The 19,426-nt window shown below is 45.8% G+C and overlaps 2 protein-coding genes across 2 annotated transcripts; one reads left to right on the top strand and one right to left on the bottom strand.

Annotated features, from left to right (window-relative positions):
- Window positions 1-751: 751 nt before the first annotated feature.
- On the bottom strand, window positions 752-3,952 carry LOC136996592 (perilipin-3-like). Its single transcript, XM_067317490.1, has 7 exons — window positions 3,938-3,952; window positions 3,448-3,643; window positions 2,416-2,498; window positions 1,923-2,181; window positions 1,508-1,707; window positions 1,232-1,360; window positions 752-1,126 (listed from the first exon to the last, which is right to left on the bottom strand). Exons 1-7 carry the CDS (start codon window positions 3,950-3,952, stop codon window positions 752-754), a joined length of 1,257 nt encoding a protein of 418 aa, XP_067173591.1.
- A 572-nt stretch (window positions 3,953-4,524) lies between these two features.
- LOC136996591 (perilipin-3-like) lies at window positions 4,525-9,460 on the top strand. Its single transcript, XM_067317489.1, has 6 exons — window positions 4,525-4,599; window positions 6,036-6,258; window positions 6,893-7,092; window positions 7,282-7,410; window positions 7,553-7,865; window positions 9,381-9,460. The coding sequence occupies exons 1-6, from the start codon at window positions 4,525-4,527 to the stop codon at window positions 9,458-9,460; spliced, it is 1,020 nt and encodes a 339-aa protein (XP_067173590.1).
- The last annotated feature ends 9,966 nt before the right edge of the window (window positions 9,461-19,426 follow it).

Below are 19,426 nucleotides of genomic sequence, written 5' to 3'. Positions count from 1 at the left end.
AAGTCTTCACCAGACAGAAGACAACTATAACTCTAAGAGGGGAATTAGGCATAAGAGGTGTGGCAGAACACACCTACCCCCCCACATGCACACACACACACACATCTCAGGCCCAAAGTGTGGCAGAGCGCAACTACCCCCCCCCCCCATATCAGGCCCAAAGTGTGGTGAAGCACAACTATCCCCCCCATGCACAAACACCTTATCTCAGGCCCCAGCTGACCTCAAATAACTGACTGCGCCCAGAGCTGACCAGGAGGAACTAGGTGATACTGGTTGCAACTGGTGAGGCCAGAAATGGGCATGAGAAAAAAAGGTACAACTCCACACCAAATATTGTATGACCATGAGTCAAACTCCGTGCCCATAAATAGCGCTGCAGCCTAGAGCCCCTTGAGCTCTCCTGCACAGCAGCAGGCTGCACAGCAGTGAATGTCCCCTTGAGTTGGGAGGACATATCATGAACTCCTTGCTAGAGAGGAGGAAGCATTGGATGCTTCAGCTGTTTTACTTCTGGCCCAAGTATCAGCCCCTACTCCTGAATGGATCTACAGCCATTTAGGAAGTGTGGCCCTGCTACCTCACCTCCCTCAAGAGTTCTTAAGACTTCTTACTTAATTCATCAATACCCAATAGTCACCACAGATGTGACATCTCACCCTCAGCTGGAATGGTGCGTGTGTAAAGTTATCCCAGAAAAGACTCCCCCCAGAGCTGAGCCAGGCAGACTGTGTTCAGAGCCTTACTCCCTTTACATGAGGGTGGCAGAGGTTTCATGGGTCCCTGCTCCTACTGCCTGTGCTTCCTTCTTCTCCCTTGGAGAGAAGGGTCCCACCAGCCAAGAGAGAGGCATGTTGTTCTTCAGGCAGTCCAGCAGCTCCTCCATGTACTCCTGGATCACAGCCAGCTTCCCCTGGCTCTGGGTCAAGATGCTGCTGGACAAGTCCTGGAAGGAGCTTGCTGCTGAGAAAACAGCATGAAACTCCTCTAGGTTACCAAGAGATTGTTTCACCTTATTCTGAAGGCTTGAAGGCAGGCCTTGGATTGCAGATACTATTTTACAGCAGGTGATCTGCAGCTGATGTGTGATACTGTGTGCCATGAGCAGGGCCAGAGACTCCATCTCCTAGAAGGAGGCAGAAAGGAGAAGGTCAGAGGAGCAAGTTACTTTAAGAAATCAAGCAGGGAAAGGGTGAATCAGATCCCTCTGCTTCCCTCCCCATGGGCATACCTCTGGCTTTGCAGAGTTTGCATCTCCACTCTCCCTAGGACACTTCTTACTCCAGTCCAGCCACATCTGGCATAGTTTCTCTTGCCCTTCCTGAAGCTTTTGGTTAAATCCTTGCTTAAACACTTCAATCTGGGGGGGGAGGGGGGGGAATCAGAGTGTCTCAAGACAGAAACCTGCTGGTCATCAATACAGCTGTCACTGTCATAGTGAGGTTGAGACCAAGTCGTACATTTGGCCCTGTCCTGCTCTCCAACAGGGAGGCAGAGCTCTACCTACCAGTTCAATGATGCAGTGAAGCTGTGCAAGGGCCTCCTGCATGCCCTGCCAGGCCCGCTTCATTTTATCAGTTGAGCGCACGTAGGCAAACTGGCGGAGTTCATCAGAGAGAGACCCCAACCGCACAAAGTACCTCTGCTTCTCCTGCTGCTGCTCCACAGATATTATGTCTGTGCCCTCCCCAGATGCTGCCAGTTTGGCTGAGGAGAAAGACAATGCCTGTAAGTGTCTGACCAGAGATGCTTAATAAGAAAACTAAACAAGCATCAGGAGAGCTTGGACTATGAGCCAGGTAGCCTCCAACATGGCACTTCCTATTAGTTCTTAAACCCATTTCAAAGATGAGAAAACAAGGTTGGTATCCCCATTTTGATGATCCTCATTAAATATGCAGGCACATATGCCACTTCCTGACCTAGTTCCTCATTTCCAATAGGCAGACTGAGGTCATCTCCTGTTTCCTCCAGCACAGCTCCTGCTCTGCTCACAGCCATCTGGCACACTCTGGAATCTGTAACCATTGCCACACTGCTGGTCACTGCAGATCTGGCAGCCTCCATGCCACTCTGAAGAGCCTCCTTGGTTGCATCTATCACCTCTGTCACTTTGCTGCTCACAGCATCCTCGGCATCAGCCACTCTGGATGACATTAGCTCTTTTGTGTCAGAGAGAACCTACGGAAATAGGTTAGTGTCAGATAAGAACTGCAGTGCTCTGTGACCCAGTCCCTGCTGCACCCAGAGGAGTCTTCAGACAGTATCTCCTGTTTGCTTTCTTACTCCTAAGAGAGCTCACTCTATGCACGCAGAGATTTGTTTCCTCAAGAGAACTTGAAGTATTTCTATCCTTGTAAAGGCCAGCTCTGCCCTCCTCTTCCAGCCAAGGAGGGCATAGCCTTTGGTTCTTACCTGGTCCATTGACTTTTGAAGGAGGGGGAGCTTCTCCCCTACTTTATCCAAGCCCTTGGAGGCATATTTGTTTGCCACAGCAACTGCAGAAAAGAGGAGGTGTCAAGACTTGGGTTTTCTACTATTTCATCTTGCAAGTCCTGCCTTCCCGATTATGCTGCCTTGCAGGGACTGTGGGTAAAGACTCCCACTCAGGCAGATGTGTTTTGATATAAACTGGATTTGCTGAGCAGCTTGTCTTGGTTTCCACTGCTGCTTGGTCTTGAGCTAAGTCTGTTCACTTTGAGAATAACCAGTCCCGACTTGCACTAGCAAGAACATAGCCACATACTTTGGAGTCCCACCTGCAGCTTGTTTAGTTCTTGACCAGACAGTTGCTTAGCTCTCACTTCTGCCCTAGCCTCCATGTCCCAGGGATCTAGAATCACACAGTAAACAGGAGGGGGCCCACTCTGGTCTTAGAGTTAAACCAGGCCTGTCACATCAGCTGTTTTGTCAGACCCTTGCCACCAGGATCAGTCCCTCTCCCTCCATGAGGTTTAAAAACTTCTCACATGCTGAGGGTCTAGTTCTGGTTCTTGGGTTTTTTTTGTTTGTTTGTTTGCTTTTCCCCCCCCTCCCATTTGTGGGGGTCGGGGGGGGGAAGGCAGCTCCACAGGAAACAGGACCATTAGTAATGATAGCCCTCCAAGTGGGGCTTTTCTTCCAGCCCCCATGGGCTTCTAAGAATCAAACTACAAGCAGCTGTCACCTAATACTTTGGGCCTGGCAAGATCAGTTTTAGGGTAGTCAACACCTGAGTCAAATCCAGTCCTTCAGGAAGAGACACTTCTTCACACTACTCTGATTAGGACTCAGCCTTTTTTGCTTTACTTGTAAGTCTGGAGCTATCCCTTTAGTAAGTCAATGAGAGAGGTGCCTTTCCACACCCAAGGGCTCCTTTCAGGGTTGGAAGGAACCAAAGAGTTAGGAGTCCCTCTGGGAAGGGGATTTGGCCCTCACAAGCAGGTGTAAGCCTCCCCACCACATTACCTTGAGGCTCTAGTGTAGTCAGAACTGGTTGCACACAGGTAGCTGTGGCTTCAGTCACACTCTTCACTCCTTGCTCTGCTGCCTCACCCACAGATCTGATGTAGGGGTGGCTCTCCTTGGTGGAGACATAAGCTGTAGAAACCACATCACAGGCAGAGCTGACCAAGGTCAGGTTAGCCACCAGATTTATTGCAGCCTACAAGGGCAAAAAAAATAAAACAAGCCATGAGGCTTCCAAGCCTGACAGAGCTTTCTATGCAGCCCTGCACCAAAGCTTCACCTTTCTGCCTGTTCAAGTAACCTGGTCTGGTTGAAGGAGGGCAAACCACAGCTCATATTCACTTCAAAACCTGCAACTCACTAAAGAAACAAGCTGTGGAACGCTATTGATATTTATGGTTGGTCCATAACAGAAAGGTTTTCTTCCAATACAGAGTCATCCAAGGGACAGAGGAGAGTGTAGACAGTCTCAGTACTGCTAGAACCTTACCCAGCTCCAGTTCATTTGACATAGTTATTAAACAATTCCAGGAAAAGCTTTATCAGAACAGGATCACATTGATGTTAAGCTGGCAGACTCCACACTAGTCAGCAAGACACACGCTGCAGTCCACAGAGGCAAGTGCATCAGGTTTCGGGGCCCCCAAGACATGGGAGCCATTCCACGAAAGCATTGCCCAGGCTCTCGACTAGAGGTGTAGAGAAGCATCACTCCTAGCCAAGAGCCAGGCTATTTTGCTTAATCTAGCAGGTTACTTACAGGGTCTTCAGGCCTGCTCTTTTGGCTGTGCCACCACTCATTCCCAGAGAAGCTGCAGGGCACAGGCTGAGCAGAAGAGACTCCTCCCTTTGGGCAGGCTTAGTTTCCCCCTAGCCACAGTAGCAGCCACTTCCTCACACCTGCACCCAGAAGCTGCTGCTCCAGTTACAGCTCACACAGAGTACCTACCTGCTGTTCCAAGTGTCTTCCCCCCTGCTGATGTGGGGGACATGCTGGCAGGATGTAGAAAGTCTAAGATCTATTTACACGTTCACTTTCAAATGCATTTGATTTCTGATTTGCCTTTAGTTGCAACAATGAAGGAATGTATTTACCTGGGACAGGACAAATTGGAAGACAAGTTGTCAAATCTGCAAGAACCAGATGACAAGGTAACAGTTTCTGGTGGATGGGAGGCCAGGTGAACTTGCTTGTCTAGCTGGACCTGGCCAGTCTCCTTGTTCTGGGCTGAGAGAAGAGCAAGGCTCTCTTCTCTTCTCCCACCAGGTATCTTGTGAGTCACTCATAACTGACTTCAGTATTGAATCTCTTTGAACCCTTACCCAGCAAATGGTGTGCCTTGGTCCTGAACTTCTGTGCAATAAAATTTAGACTTAAATCTGGTCTGTAGAAACAAACAAAACAAAACAAAAGAAGGGTGGTGGGTGGCTATGACCTCCAGAGAAAAGCCTTGTTACAGACCAGTTGAATCTGCATACATGCAACTTCTACTGGAGAGGAAAGAACCAATATTGACTGAAGGAGTACCTTGACTAAAAATGCTAATCCTTCAATCTAACACAGAACTAGAAATTCTCGCCAACTAGGAACATCCCCCCCCTCCCTTCTTGGTGTCCATGACATGTTCTTCTGGAATGCTCTCCCTCACAGAGGAGATGAGACCTGGGTACCTGCCAGTTCCCTTGGGCTGGCTCAGATGTCCGTTCCCCCTGCTTCCTACCCCAAGGCTCCTCTAACAGCCTAAACCAGCTCCTCCTTTCACTCCCAACTTCCTTTGGTTATTTTTGCCTGAATGGCTCTTTTGACTGTCTGATCAAGCCTGGTACATTTAGTCAATAGACTTAAATGCAAATTCTGAAGTTAGATGGCAAACATACTGTAATCTGTACTCAGTAGCTGCAGTGCAGACACTCCTGGCACTGGACTTTCCTGCTGAAATGATTAAAAGACAAAGGAAACAAACAAATAGTTACTCTCCAAAAACAAATGAGTGTTACTTGAGCACTCTGTGTTGAGAGTTTCAATCCTGCAGCTCTGTCCCAACTGGGAAAAGTTTGAAGCTGCAAAGCCAGAACCCTCTGGAGCTGTCACAGCTGTTCTGACTTGCCCTTCTGTCCCCTTCTCTCCCAGCTGGTGGGTTGGTACTCTGCTACATGCATGTTCTAGGGTCCATCTTCTGGGAAGATGTTAGAGCACAGCTGGAAACTCTTTGTATCCTTGCTGCTGGACTACTGTCCCTTGACAAATTTGAATACTCTAACCTGAGGTGAAGTTTCTTAACATTTGTTGTCCCACGTTCTTCTCACTGAAGCTCTCAATGACAATTTTAACAAACTGTCAGATTATTTTTGTGGAAGGTCCCATGCAAGTCTCATTACAGTTTCCACATCCCACAAATTGGGTGAACTGCACCCCAAGCAGAGCTTACTCACACTTGTAGTCTGACTTATTCCCCACCTGGGCTGGTCAAATAGCTCTGATGTTGAAATAGTCTCATCAACCTCACGGTTGTACCAAATGCTGTTCTACAGAAGTGGGTACATTCAGTCTTCTGATCTCTCTCTACGTTCTCTCTGGCATCAAAGAGCTGGTGTCACCCAGCATCACTGGTGCCGAAGATGCTGCTATCAGAGTGGCGGTGTTGGAGGCAGCCAGGGAAGTTGTTCGGAGAGTCCTGGAGTCTGCTAGGTCCGTGGTGACCAGCCAGGGCATGGCAGTGGATTGCGAAGCAGGCAAGATCACTGACAGAAGTGTGGAAGCTGTGCCAGGAAAATCGGATCACCATTTCCCCATCACAGATGAGGAACTAGGTTGTGGAAGAATGATTAAGTGAAAAGGGGCATGATCTCTTAGAAGTGAGCAATCCTGTCTTCACAATGGAGGGAGGATCCCACAGCTATGTGAACTGTCCTTGAACATTCCTAGACCATTACAGAAAGGGAAGGCAAGTAGTGGTAAACAAGTCAAGGAGGGGGCCGACAAGCCCCTCCACGTGAACAGCAACTTTGCACCAATCATGTATTCGCTTTAGGCGCATGAACAGAGACTGTAAACCAATCATACAGCTATTGCTAGCACATGCCCTATCGCCTGTCTATATATACTCTGTGTAAGCTCTAATAAAGGGAGAACGATCATACTCACATTGAGACTCATCGTTACTCCGGGTCCGTCTCCCACTCCGACACTAGGTCAGAAAACACTTGCATGAGGCAGATCTGCAAAGAAGATCTTTCTAGGTTTCTCTGCAACGTAGAGAGGTAGCGCGAGTGTGTGTGGTTGGGGTACTCGGCCTCCCAGTTCCTGCTATATTTGGGGGATACAGACACTTTTAAAAGCCATGGTCACTCTGACTCTAACCTGCAAGGCTTCATGACTGCTGACCATCTGTCGTATGCACTCTAGGACAATTAACAATTAACTTCTCATCGCTGTTTTTTCCAGCTGACCTTGTGGTCTCTGTGGAGGGGACTGAAGGGGCAGCTGTCCAGCAGCAGTCAGACCATCAGGGTTATTTCATACATCTGAGTTCCTTGCCCACTCATCTGCATCAAAAAGCCTACCAGTGCTTCTTAGCCAAAGTAAGGAAGATCAAGATGGTCACGCAGGAGACTTTCTCAAAGTTGCAGGAGGTCATTGAGCTGGTAGGAACACTGTTCTGTCTCCAAGCATCCTGTCTTGAAGCTGCTTGCTGTACAGCAGTCTTCCCCTTTACTCCCTGTGAAGACCAGGAGGATCTCTGTGCCAGCTCACAAGCTGGCTGGGGTAGTCACAAGGCAAGTCTTGCTGCTATAGTAATTCACTCTTGTCTTCGCTTTCCTGTCCTACTCCAGATTGATTGTGACAAGCAGGGTATTGATCAGAAGCTTCAAAATGGGCAGGAGAAGCTGCACCAGATGTGGCTGACCTGGAACAAGAAGCAGCCAAAAGAGAGTGAGGACGCAACTTCCTTGGAGCTGAAGGTAGTGGTCTGCTGGAGATGCTGGCTCACTGAAGCTGTTTTGGGGTGGGAGTGGGTGCACGGGGAGCCGCTTCTAAAGCTTCCTTTCCTCCCCTGTAGTGGCTGGAGGTCCAGATTCTGGCCGTGTCTCATGGCATCACCAGCAACTGCAGCACACTCTGCAGACTCTACTGGCCAACAGCCAAGGCTTCCCATCCAGCATCCACGACAAGATGCAGCAGGTACAGCAGGAATTACAGGAGACCCACAACTCCTTGCAGGCTGCTGCTTCTTTCCAAGACCTGTCCAGGAACATCCTGACCCAGAAACACCATTTAATGAACACAGGCCAGGAGTGCATGGATGAACTGCTGGAGTATGTGGAACATAATAGACCTCTTGCCTGGCTGGTGGGACCTTTCACACCATCTTCTAGAGCCTCTGTAGGATCACAAAAAGGGACAAAAGAGAAGGAAGGTGAGGGGAATAAGTCCTCTAATACCTACTCTTGTGGGAACCAACTTCTCTAGCTAGTACTGATATAAAAGTTTGCCCTGAACTGTGACTCCTGCTGTTGATAGTAAATCATCCCTCCCCTGCAGTGCTTAAAACTGATCAATGACTTCTAATCCAGGAGTACTCAGGATTCAAGAACAGTTTTGTAACAACAGGCATTCTTGCATGTAAAAAATAAGCAAGCCTGGTGATCCCAAGCCACCTCTAAATAAATTAAGATCAAGCGTGTATGATGCAGAAAGCTTTCTGAAATAAAGTCATGTGTCATCACTTGAGGCACTGCTCTGCTTGGCTACCCACCACAGCTTTGCTCACCCACGTGTTGGGACATAACCTTCATTTCTCACTGTGTCCCGCAGGAACATGCAGTGCATGGTGAGGAGCAGTAATCACTAGGTGCTGCAACTTGTGTTCCACGAGAGCCCCTGGTCCAGTCATGGTCTGTCTATCTACATTGCAATATTGCAGTCTATCTTCCCTGCCCAACAAGGTTAGCCTAGTTCAAAAGGTCTTTCCAGATGAATCCCAATGCTGCTTTTTCCTTATATTGTCAGCGTTTCATTCCTAGGAATATTCTGTAAGACCTATCTGCAGTCTACCTAAAATGGTTCACCTAGATCTAGACGCCTGACTGCGCGTGGGTAGTGTGTATGTAAAACCCTGTGGGTTTCCCAGACAAAAAAACATGAATGTTTTTGCTTCTACTGCCTATGGTGAGTGTGAGCTGTCACACAGTAAAAAGCAAACAGCTAGATTTCTTCTTAAATTCCTTTAGTTGCCATCAGAGAAAAGCAGAACTGTTTACAAAGAGATGAGTGTATCATCCTGGCTCAGCACCTGTACTCCTGCAGAAAACCTTTCAAAACCATACTGATTTCCAAGAAACTGCTACTATTCCCTCTTGCACCCACTCTTTATCGCTTATTTTTCATGGCTCTTTTTGAAAGTAAAATGTTTTGCTAAGTCCCCTTAGCAGAAAAAAACTCATACAGAGGTAGAAAACAGCAAACAATTTTGTGTTGTGGGTATGCTGCTGTTAGTACCAAAGAGCATGTCCCAGTGGTTTGTATCACAGAGGAACAGAAACTCTCCAGATGGAAATTGCTGTTCAGATCCTTTGTAGTATTGGCTTAGCCTTGCTTAGCCTTTCTGTCTTAGAAAGATGTATTGAGTGTGATAGCTGTCAGCCTGCTGCGGAGTTTAGCATACTGCTGGACAGTCAGGTTTCAACAACTGTGTAGTTATGGTGACAATTACCACTGTTGCCTTGGCTGAAGCTGCCGAGCATCTGTATTTATAAGGAAAATAAAGATGAACGGTCAAAAATAAAGGGAGACTCTTGAAAAAAGAAACAGGAGAGTTTCCTTTGTCTGGGTTTTTCTCCTCCAATAAAGATCAGAATACCCCTTCCCCTGGAATCTGTTAAATCAAATTATTTTGGTTTAATGGGTAACCTTTTTTCCCCATCTCTTTTAGCAGCAGAGGAGGAGAGGGAAAGTAAAGCAGGACAGGAAGAGGTAGCCAGAATTGGCATTGGCTATACCTTGTGCTTGTAGGCTGATCACCTAATATAAGGTGATGCAGAGAGATTAGGGAAGCTGAGAGTGGTGAACCGAAGTGGAGAATCCATTGCTGCTAGACCACTGACAGTCAATGAGAAAACTTGTGCCAGCATCTCAGGGCTGGAGTCACTGCTATAGAGACTGTATCCAACTCAGTGGCAGGTTGCTAAAACAGCCAAAGGACCCAAAAGGTAGACTGATTCTGAAGGACCAGACAACATCAAGCTGACTGCTCTGAAAAGGAGTTTGGCTTTTTTTTTTTTTTTTTTTTTTTTTTGGACAGCATGGGTGGTATTGACTGAATGCAGTAATTGGCTGAGCAAAGTTTGGTCTTCAGAACTGAACCTAACCCATCAGTATGTACTAGGAACTGTTCCAGTCTGGGGTGGGGGAGGACAGAGATCCAGAAGCAGAGATTTGCTTCTCATCTCCTTTATCTCAGATGTGCTGAGCGTGTTGCAAGTGCTCGTAAATCCCTATAACAACAATCTGGAAGAGACTAGTGGAAGGACAGAGAGCTGAGCCTTGCTTGGGCAAGCTGCCTGGCCACAAGCTTTGACTGTGCTGCTACCATTTCAATTTATTTAACATAGGAAGGATGATTTAACCCACCTCATCCACACTAGACAAGGAAGAAAAATACACTTCTTTAAAACAGCTAAGTTAGAAATCAGCATTTCTGCAATACAGCTGGATCAGTCTACCCCTATTTTTAACAGCTGGCCAAACTCTCTGCACCAGCTGGGCTCATTCCTGTAAATGGTTCTGCTCCCCAAACTGAAGGCTGTTGTGGATAAGGAGGTCTCTGTGAGGCACTGCAAAAATGCCCCTTTCCCCAGGGCTGTTCTTGCACAAGGTGAGCCTAACGTGCCACCCCTCAGGTGTGCTGCCAGAGGTAATCTGAATATTGGCTCTGAAAGTGTGGCAAAACCTCTTATTGGAGGGAAGATGTGTAAGGAGCCACCTGAGGGCTGGGCCAAGCTCAGATGGGAAAGCTGGCACCTCTGAGAAGGAGATGGTGTGATGCTCTGATGAGCATGGGGAGGAAGAAGGCAGGGAATGGCAGGGAGGTTGTTTGTAGGATGTCAGCAACACCACAGGTGAGTTCTCAGCCATGTCTGTCACCAGCTGAAATATTCTTGCTAGGGTGTGTGTGTGTGAAGGAATGGGGGGGGGGGGGTTCTCCCTGTTCAGTGCTGAGACCACATGTTGTTGAGGAGAGCTAGTGTCCAAGGCAGGGGATGGAGATAATACTGATGCTCTGTTGTGAAGGACACAAACTGAGTGAAAGTTTCATGTCACAAGTCATGGAAGGTAACTGATTCAACAGGGCCTGACAGTCTGCTCCTGAGCAGTTGGTGCTGGAGAAATCAGTGAATCAACTAGCTCAGTTAATCTAAGAGGGTTACAGTCAACGATTTATTTTGTCTTCTTATTGCATAGTAAGCATCTGCACCAGTTGCAAATGAATCTCTGTTTCTGTGCTCATTGTTGCATTGACATCTGAAGACCACAGAGCTATTGTGAAAGAGAACTGCTCCAACCAAGTCAAAGGAGAACCTGTGGATGCTATATCCATGACGACAACTCCTTCCACTTTCAAACATTCGACACCAATTAAAGGGAGTCTTCCCAGTGTTAATAATGGGACTAGAGATGCCAGATCATTGAGCTGGATGTGGGAACTGTGGGATACTGTCCTTAGTTCTGTCAGCTGCCTGTGGGGAGCCTTTTTCTGCGGCCCTTCAGCTCCTTGTCCCCATCTTTAAAATGGAGATCATGATTTTGACCTTCTTCTGCAAAATGCTTTGTGATCTGCTAATGAAAAGTGCCATATAAAATATAGGGATTAGTGATTATAAACTCCACGCTTACCATTCAAAAGGCAGCTCATGCTCAAGACAAGCCACAGTCCCTGTAACTAGAGAAATACAGTTCCTCTGCGTAGATCTGGTGAGCACCAGTTTTCAAGTCCTTGACTTCACTTCACCAGGAGTAAGAGGCACATTCAGCCTCCGATGCAGTGATGTGCATATGCAGACGTTTGACTCTGAGCATGTAAGCAGAGCCACCAGGAGGACAGGCTGGGCTCTGCTGCTCGTCAAAGTTTGCTCCTTCTGCTGGACCTGGGTGATCTGACACAGCAACTGCACAAAATAGATTTCTCCCCCCCCCCGAGAAAGTACCAGCAGCTGGCCTCCGCTGGCATCCCCTTTAGCAGGACCAGGACTTCTAGACAGGCTGGATTACAGTGCAATTTTTGGCTGAAGCAGAGCTCATGTTGGATTACCCATACAAGACCATGCAAAACGCTCCAACAGCGTTCTTCACTCAGCAGTTGACATCTGGCTAACTGCACTTGGTTTCAATTCAGAAGACATCTGGGGGGCTTGCAATATGCATGTGAGCAGAGGGGGGGTCGTTGCTCTTCAGCAGCGCAAAGTAGGAGGTCTGAATGCCCTTCTGCTCTACAACACGCTTGCTCAGACTGCACCAGCCTTTTCCAGGCACCTCTGATTCATGTCATCAGCAGGTAACTTAGGCCCAATAATTGAAGAGAGCACCCACTAAACTGTCAGAAAGACCCTGTAAACTATTCAGAAATTTCATCTGAATTCCCTTCCATACAAAGATACTGGAGCTTGAAATTTGTACAGAGCACCAAGGAATAGGCTCTAGCAGCAGATTTTTAAATCAGTGCTTTAGGCAATCTCCTTAGCAGCTTGTTAGATGTTTTATAAGTGTCCTTCCCAGCTACAGAAGAAATAATAATACTAACAATTGTGTCAGATACAAAATAATTTTGCAGCCTTTTTCTCTGCAAGCTCTCCAGTTTCGATAAATCATACACCCTTCCATGCAAGGAAAGGTATCTAAAACCATAGTACAGACAGCGTGGCAGGAAGACAAAAAAAAAAGCCAGGGCCATCTTTTTCTGAGTTAGTTCCAGCCAATAATTTGTTTGCCTTAGCAAGTCATGCATTTGCTGAGCTGTGATACCTTCCCATTAGCATAGCTGAGTGCTCTCTGGGCTCACAGGAGGAGGTGTTAGAATTAAGCATGGAGAAGCATAATAAAGGAATCAGAGATGCTTTTTTTCCTTCTTCTTCTTCTCTCTCCTGGTTTTGTTTTTCTGTAGCAGCAAGACTGAAAGATGTGCAAATGGTTTGGAATCACTTCCCTTACCAAAAATAAAAGTTCTGATTTAAGTAGGGCTGGGAGACTCTGAGAAAGGAAAGAAACTTATGTCTCTTGCTGAGAGGAGACAGACCCACCTATCTGGAGCCAGACGAAAACTCGAAGAGCTGCCATGCTGCATTTAAGGTGGCCCATCTGGTGCTGGCACTGGTCTCTTGCAAGCACATGGATTGCATTAATTTCTCTCTTCCAAGAGAAGTGGGACCCATGCATTGGCATGGCGCTCCCGGGTCCTGGTTCTCATGTACCTGTATGTTTCACTGGTCTGCAAAGTGGACCAGCATGACCAAGAGAGGTGGTGGACATCCAAACTAACCCAGAGCTGGGGTGGAAAGATAGTCACCCTGGCAGTGGCTGCTGTGGCAGAATATCCCTTCAAGCAGGGAAGTGATTTGAAGCTGAATGTCCAAGGCACTGGGTGAGTGTTTTAACCAGTGAACTGTGAGAACTAATAAGCTCCCTGCCCAGGATGATTGTCCATGTGGATATGACCACACCTGAGTGATTGCATCAATCAGACAGGAAAAGCTTTCCTAGGTAGAAATATCCCTGCAGATGGCAGAGATGAAGCAGGGCAGAAAGGACACAGATGCCTTTGCCTTCTACCCAGCAATAAAGCAGTCAGCAGTGAGGGGTTTATTTCTTTGATTTTAAAGATGGAATATCATATAGGGGAAGTGGCAAACATATTTTACACTTCTCCTTTGAAATTGCTAGTTTATTTCTAACAAAATCATTGCAACCCAGGCTAGCATTTTTTGAAGTACCCAGAAGTAGCCAGTAAAAATCTACATTTCCAGGTATTCTCTGAAACTCTATGTTTAATTTTCATTATGGATGATGGAAAAAGGTCCCAGGAATGACTGTAAGAAAAGAAAGAAAAGAAAAAAGATGCCCTGAAATGAGCAGAGGAGAATGAATCTTCAGTGTTCAATGCAGTTACAGACCAAGAATAAATAACTTACACTGCTAGATCAATCTTCCTATGCTGATTGTATTCATCTACTCTTTTTGTTCTGAATAATAGAAAACATCACTCCAGACTCTGCGGAAAGTAGACTGAGACCAACAGCTCCAGTATCAGGGTCTGGGCTCCGATGGTCTGTAGAGCATTTGAGAGGGGGGTGATGGCCTCCTGTTCTGGCCCTCCTCACTTACAGTTGCTACCCCCTGTTAAATGCAGCTTATTGCGTATGTTACTTTGGGCCAGGACAGCTAGCAGAGCTGCTCCGTCTTTGTTGGTGGGTGAGAGAGAACTCACCCTACCCTGTGCAAAGAGAAAGACAAGAGCTCATTGCTCTGAGCCGCCCATCACCACACACAGTCCCTGAGCAGTAGAGCAGATGAAGGAGGCTTATGTCTCATGACTGACAGAAAATCCCGAATGAGGCTTTATCTGGAATTTGTACATCTGCAAAGGCCTTCCCTCTGCAGCTCAGTCTCTGGTGCCTGGCATACTTTGAGCTCACACGACGATCTTTCTCTCAGTTGGGATACTTACACTACTTCTTATTCAGTTGCCTATTTTTTCACATTTCATAAGAAATTAATTACCTTTGAAACCCCTTCCCTGCTCTGTAAGATCTGGTTGAAATTTAGCCAATGGATTCAGAAACTACTATGTAGGGACAATTTAAAAACCCAAGGAGATACTTACGCTTCAATGTGAAATAACATATAATCCATTTGAGTTTAATTTATCCACAGCACTTAGAACTTTTTCCTGTATGTTACCTGATACAATTCTGAGAAAATTATTCCAGTCCTGTATGTCACCCCCCTTTTTTTTTTGAAGTGCCTGAAGTACACAGCATCACAGTAGCTATTCCCTCCCAAGACCTGCCAGGAACTCCTCAACAGGCAGAACGGCAGCCTCTGCTCACAACCTCTTCAGTGTGACTGTGGAAGTGGAAAATGTGATTCAAATGAGAAACAAAAGGTCAGAAATCAGCAAATATGTGATTCTGATTGAATTTAAATATATGTGTGTGGATATTTAATCACTTAATTGTTACAGCTGTCTCTGAACTCCTGGGCATGGCCGTATAGGTAATGAGCAACTCAAGTACAGTGATCTGCTTCAGGGACATCTTTGTCTTCTTTGTTTCCTCTCCATTGCTCTGTGTCTAAAACTTGGGCCTTATCTTGCTTATTCCACTGGCACGAGCAGTGATAAACATTGCACGCATAGAAATACAGGCCTTGCTCTCCTGGATTCCTGTCAGTAGTGCCGACTTTGGTTTCCAGAATGCTGCTCCTTCCAGACTGGCATTTCACGCTGTTATGGACAGGCACTTTCTATCACAAGGTGGCCTGCAATCCTTTTTAATCTCCCTTCAGTGCATCCTTTTAGGTAGCAGGCCTAGGGGTACAGCTCAAATCAGCTTAGAGAGGCTTTTTATCCAGATTACACTCCCTCAGTTCCAAATCCCCGTGCCTGGGGAAATGAGAGCCATTGCGCTGGGACCCAATGAGCTCTTGGCACAGCGCTTGCTGTGCAGCTGCAGCCTCGCGCCAGCAAGCAGGGAGGACACTGCAGACCCATCGCTCAGCATTAGCCCCATAAGAGATCCCTGCTCCCTTTTCTATACCTCTGATAGAAAAGTCTCCCAGTAACTGCAGTCTGAGATTAGTAAGAATGACTAACTGGGGCAATATGGTGTTGTCAGCCCTCCTGTGTATTGCCCTTTTTGGAAAGCACCTGACCTTTAATATCTTTCTTCAAATTGTCTTTCACTGTACCATTGATTAATCCTAAGTAGATGTCCTTTTTCCACAAAGCGTGGCTTAGGACTTTCATGGGAGAATGAGGACATACTATCTGGTCCTAGAAGTCTAGAAACTTAGTTTTAGAGAGGAGATTCTACGTCATACTTCTTGGCAGGGAGACTGCAGGGCAGGTGTTATTAAGTATACAGATGACTTCTGAAGGAAGGTTGTCTACAGTCAGTTGAATTCTAGTCACTAAATACAGATGTTGAGGCTTTAGGCTTTCACAGAGCATTTGCAAAATGTTCCAACATTTAAGTGCAGTTAGTAGATTAATTTCACTATGGTTCAATTTGCAGTTTAATGGAGTCAAGGTTAGAATGGATTACAGCCATTTAGTCTGGCCTCCAGCTTTAACCACAGTGCAGAATGTTATTCACTGAATTTCACAAATATTTTAGGAATATCACTAGTATGCAAACAGCAGCCTATGGACTATCTCAACTCTTTTGCATTTGAATTTCAGAACTGGTGGCCTGAGGGACAAATAGCTTAAATACTTGTTTTCACAATTTAACTTCCAGTCTTATTTGGTTTTACGATGCCTGGCAATCAAGATCTTTCATGAATGTGCAGTTATGGAAAAACTCTGATGCAGTCAAAGGAAGAGCCTGTAACATACACACATTGTTTTCCCCACCTGCAAAAAGCTCCGGTTTTTTTGGACTGAGAAAGTTAATTCATTTTAAAGAAGATGTTACAGGAGAAACGTGTGTGTCTACACCCCAGAGCCTGCCTACCTTTAAAATAATGCCCTCCATGACTAATGACAGTGGAGTTTCCAGCAGCCCCATTTTAGAGCAGGCAGGGAACAAGCCCAGAGAGCCCTCAGCCAGCTGTCCTGAGCCAACATCCGTGCCGCCACAGCTATGGGATCATCCATGCACGAGGGACGTCTGGTTCAGCTCCACCTGTGGCAGAAGGCACTTCTCCTCCTCCTGCTGGAAATCTCCCTTGCGAACCATCTGTATGATTAGAGGCACAATCCTGTGTAATCCTTGCCGCTCAGAGCTCTAATGATGGTCATGGTGGGCTGTGGCCAGGAGCTCATGTCCCTGCTTCCAAGGGATTGCTGTTACTTGTGGCAGACTTTTCCAGAAATCTCTAAATATCGGAGAGAGATGCTGCAGCTCAGTTCACAGCTCATGACTTGTCCCTGTTTATTTGGTTGCATGTTCTCAAGTAGCCTTTGTTTGCATTATTATCTGGAGCAGTGTGATATGACTGTCCTACTTTGCCTCCTGTAAAAACAGCGCAGAAATAAGGTTTGATCTCTTTTCAGCCACAGAGATAATTGTGAGCTGTTTGCATCCAAGATCTGCCTGGTAGGTTGTTACAGCTATTTTAAAATAATTCCTTTAAAGTTATTTTTTTTTTCTTTTTTGATGGGGTCACTGAGATTGGTGGTAAATCTTGATACACCTGTCAAAATACTTTTTTTCACTGAGAGAACATCTTGTATTACATGTCTCAGCATTAGCATATTTTAATACATATCCCTTTCTTTTTCTAGTCTTTAAAATAGTTTTGAAGATACAGTTTTCAAATCTTTTATTGTACATCTTTTCACAGAAATGTCTTCATAACTGCTTCTTTCTTTCTTTTGAAATCAGATTTCCTTCTGATAGGATCAGATCTGAAATCATTTGTTATGTTCTTTGTATTTTTCATTTCTGAAGTCAGTCATTGCTTTTCATACTGTTTCTGGGGGATTTTTTGAGGCTTTTGTACTTTTTTCTATTCTTTTAACACTGATTCTCATGTTTGTCATACAATTTTATTTCTGGTGTCTTTATTCTCTGCTTTATGTGATCTTTTCTGTTGGTTCTTTCCTGCAAGTTTTCTGACTAAATTTCTTTAATTTCCAGTTGATGTACTTCACCTAAGTATTGCTGTCATGAAAGAAAACTGGAAGAAATATTATAGACTTTATGCTAGTTTAACTGTCTAATAAAGAGATAGAAGGAATGGGAAAAACAAGCTTCCTATAAATCTAATTAATAGATTTCTGAGTTGGCTGTTAGGAAGCCATGGAAGGGGAGCTAAATGCCAGAGCATGCAGCTCTGTTCAGTGTGCATCACAGTAAGCGAACAAGGATGTTATTAGCTCTGCAAGGAGGAGTTTCTGAGCAGCGCAGAGATGACCACTGCATCTCCCTGCCATCAGAGAACTCTGGGAGCACCATGTGCACAACCAGCCAGGTCATCTGGGGTTTGGATTGACAGCATCAAGGGCCAGGTTCAAATTTAAAGGAGCCTCTAAGAAAACACTGGCTGATATTCCCATGCAGAAACCTCAGCAAATTCAGCGACATTTTGGATGCCTCAATTTTCTCTCAAAGAGGTTGTTGCTTAACAAGGCAATTCATGATATGCTTCACTTTTTTTAACAGGAACACCTCTGAAACCTACCAAAACACGGTGTGTAAAATCTACCTGTTCCCATCTGGCCCACAGGGCCCTCTTTCCACCTGACATCACCCAAAAATGCCTCCTTTCAGGGTTGCTTCTCCCTGGGATCTTCTTGGAGAGGGTGGTCTCAGCCCCCAGGACAAGAGTACAAGTAGGAAGACAAGAACAGGAAGAATCCTCTGAAAATTTTAAAGCAAAGACACTGAAATGACCACAGTTTGTTTACAGCAGCAAAACCAGGTAGGGGAATGAGGTTTGTAAAAACCTCAGCAGTGATCACGATGACGGGATCTTATGAACTTCTCTCCTCCATTCCTCAGAGCAAGAGTGTGGGAGCTTTCAGTGCTGCCAAAGAGCAACAGACTCCAAAACAGCAAAAAAATCCTGTTTTTCTTCTCGGCAATCAAATGTGGAACTCAGTGTCATGGGGAGGCCTTTAGCCCAGGAGTGTAATATTGAAAAATGGGATAGGTCTGTTATATGATTATAGGTGATAATTGGTGTAACTAACAAAATGAAATCTGTGAAGGCAGCTTAAAACCTTAAGGTTAGGGCTGAGAGCGGAAAGGATCACTTTAAAGACCTATACCCTGGGGGGGGGGAGTTGTACCATCTTCTGTAACAGCTGATGCTGGACTCCGTCTGGTAGAAGATTTTAGACCTAGAGGGTCCTGGTGCTCTGAAGTAGTGCAGTAATCCTTGTTTTTCTTCAGTGACGCTTCCTCTTACTGTGGACCTAAACTCTGGGCTGTGCATAGCTGGTGGAGGACCAATGACATGTTCTTAACCATCCCCAAGAGATGAACCCCTAGGAAACAGCAGCCACGACGTGAGTGATGCCTCCAGAGCTGATGGTCACCCACTGCGCTGCCCATGGAGCAGACTTGGGGCTTACTTTTAATGGAAAAGTAATGTATTTCACAAACATAAGTGATTTCCAAAGAAGAACAGCATCTAGCTGTGGATCCAGCCAAGCCTTGTTGGGGACATAAATTAGCAGTTGCTCTCGAAGGTGGATCTCCTTAAGGAGAAGAAATGAAGTTATTTCTATCAGATTCTGGCTGTCAGTGGAAGGTGATGTATGGCATATTCTGAAGTCTGGATAGAGGTGCATCTTTTCACTGTCTTTCCACAAGAATTCAAAAGGGTGTTGTTATATAGCAGGGTGAAAATTCAGGGACGGTAATATAGCAGCTGAACACTGATGTAAAAAATTAACTAGCAATTTAGAAAAACATATCCAGATACTGAAAAAGGCTGGAATGAATTGTTTTCAGCTGCTGTTTTTTACATTTCTCACGCTCTTCTTGTTTCTTCAATTTCTTATGTCCCACGCTGTTCTCACTGTATCTGTTCTTGATGCTACTGTACTGCCACGGCTAGTTTCCCACTCTGCTGGGGGTGGAGAGCAGCAGCCAAGGATTCAAGGAGGGACTCTCTCAAGGCATTTCTGCTGCTTCTATTTAACTAATAGAATCGGTTTTTAACATTGCTGTTGAGGTCTAACTGAGGGCTCTGGCAATGGTGTGCGGTGCATATACCCATGATCCCAAATGAGAAGTGAGACTCTGCTGCAACGAT

This window comes from Apteryx mantelli, unplaced genomic scaffold (genome assembly GCF_036417845.1).
Source record: "Apteryx mantelli isolate bAptMan1 unplaced genomic scaffold, bAptMan1.hap1 HAP1_SCAFFOLD_49, whole genome shotgun sequence".
NCBI lineage: Eukaryota > Metazoa > Chordata > Aves > Apterygiformes > Apterygidae > Apteryx > Apteryx mantelli.
The sequence above is the reverse complement of the archived record's forward strand: the minus strand, read 5'-3'. Positions and strand labels throughout refer to the sequence as shown.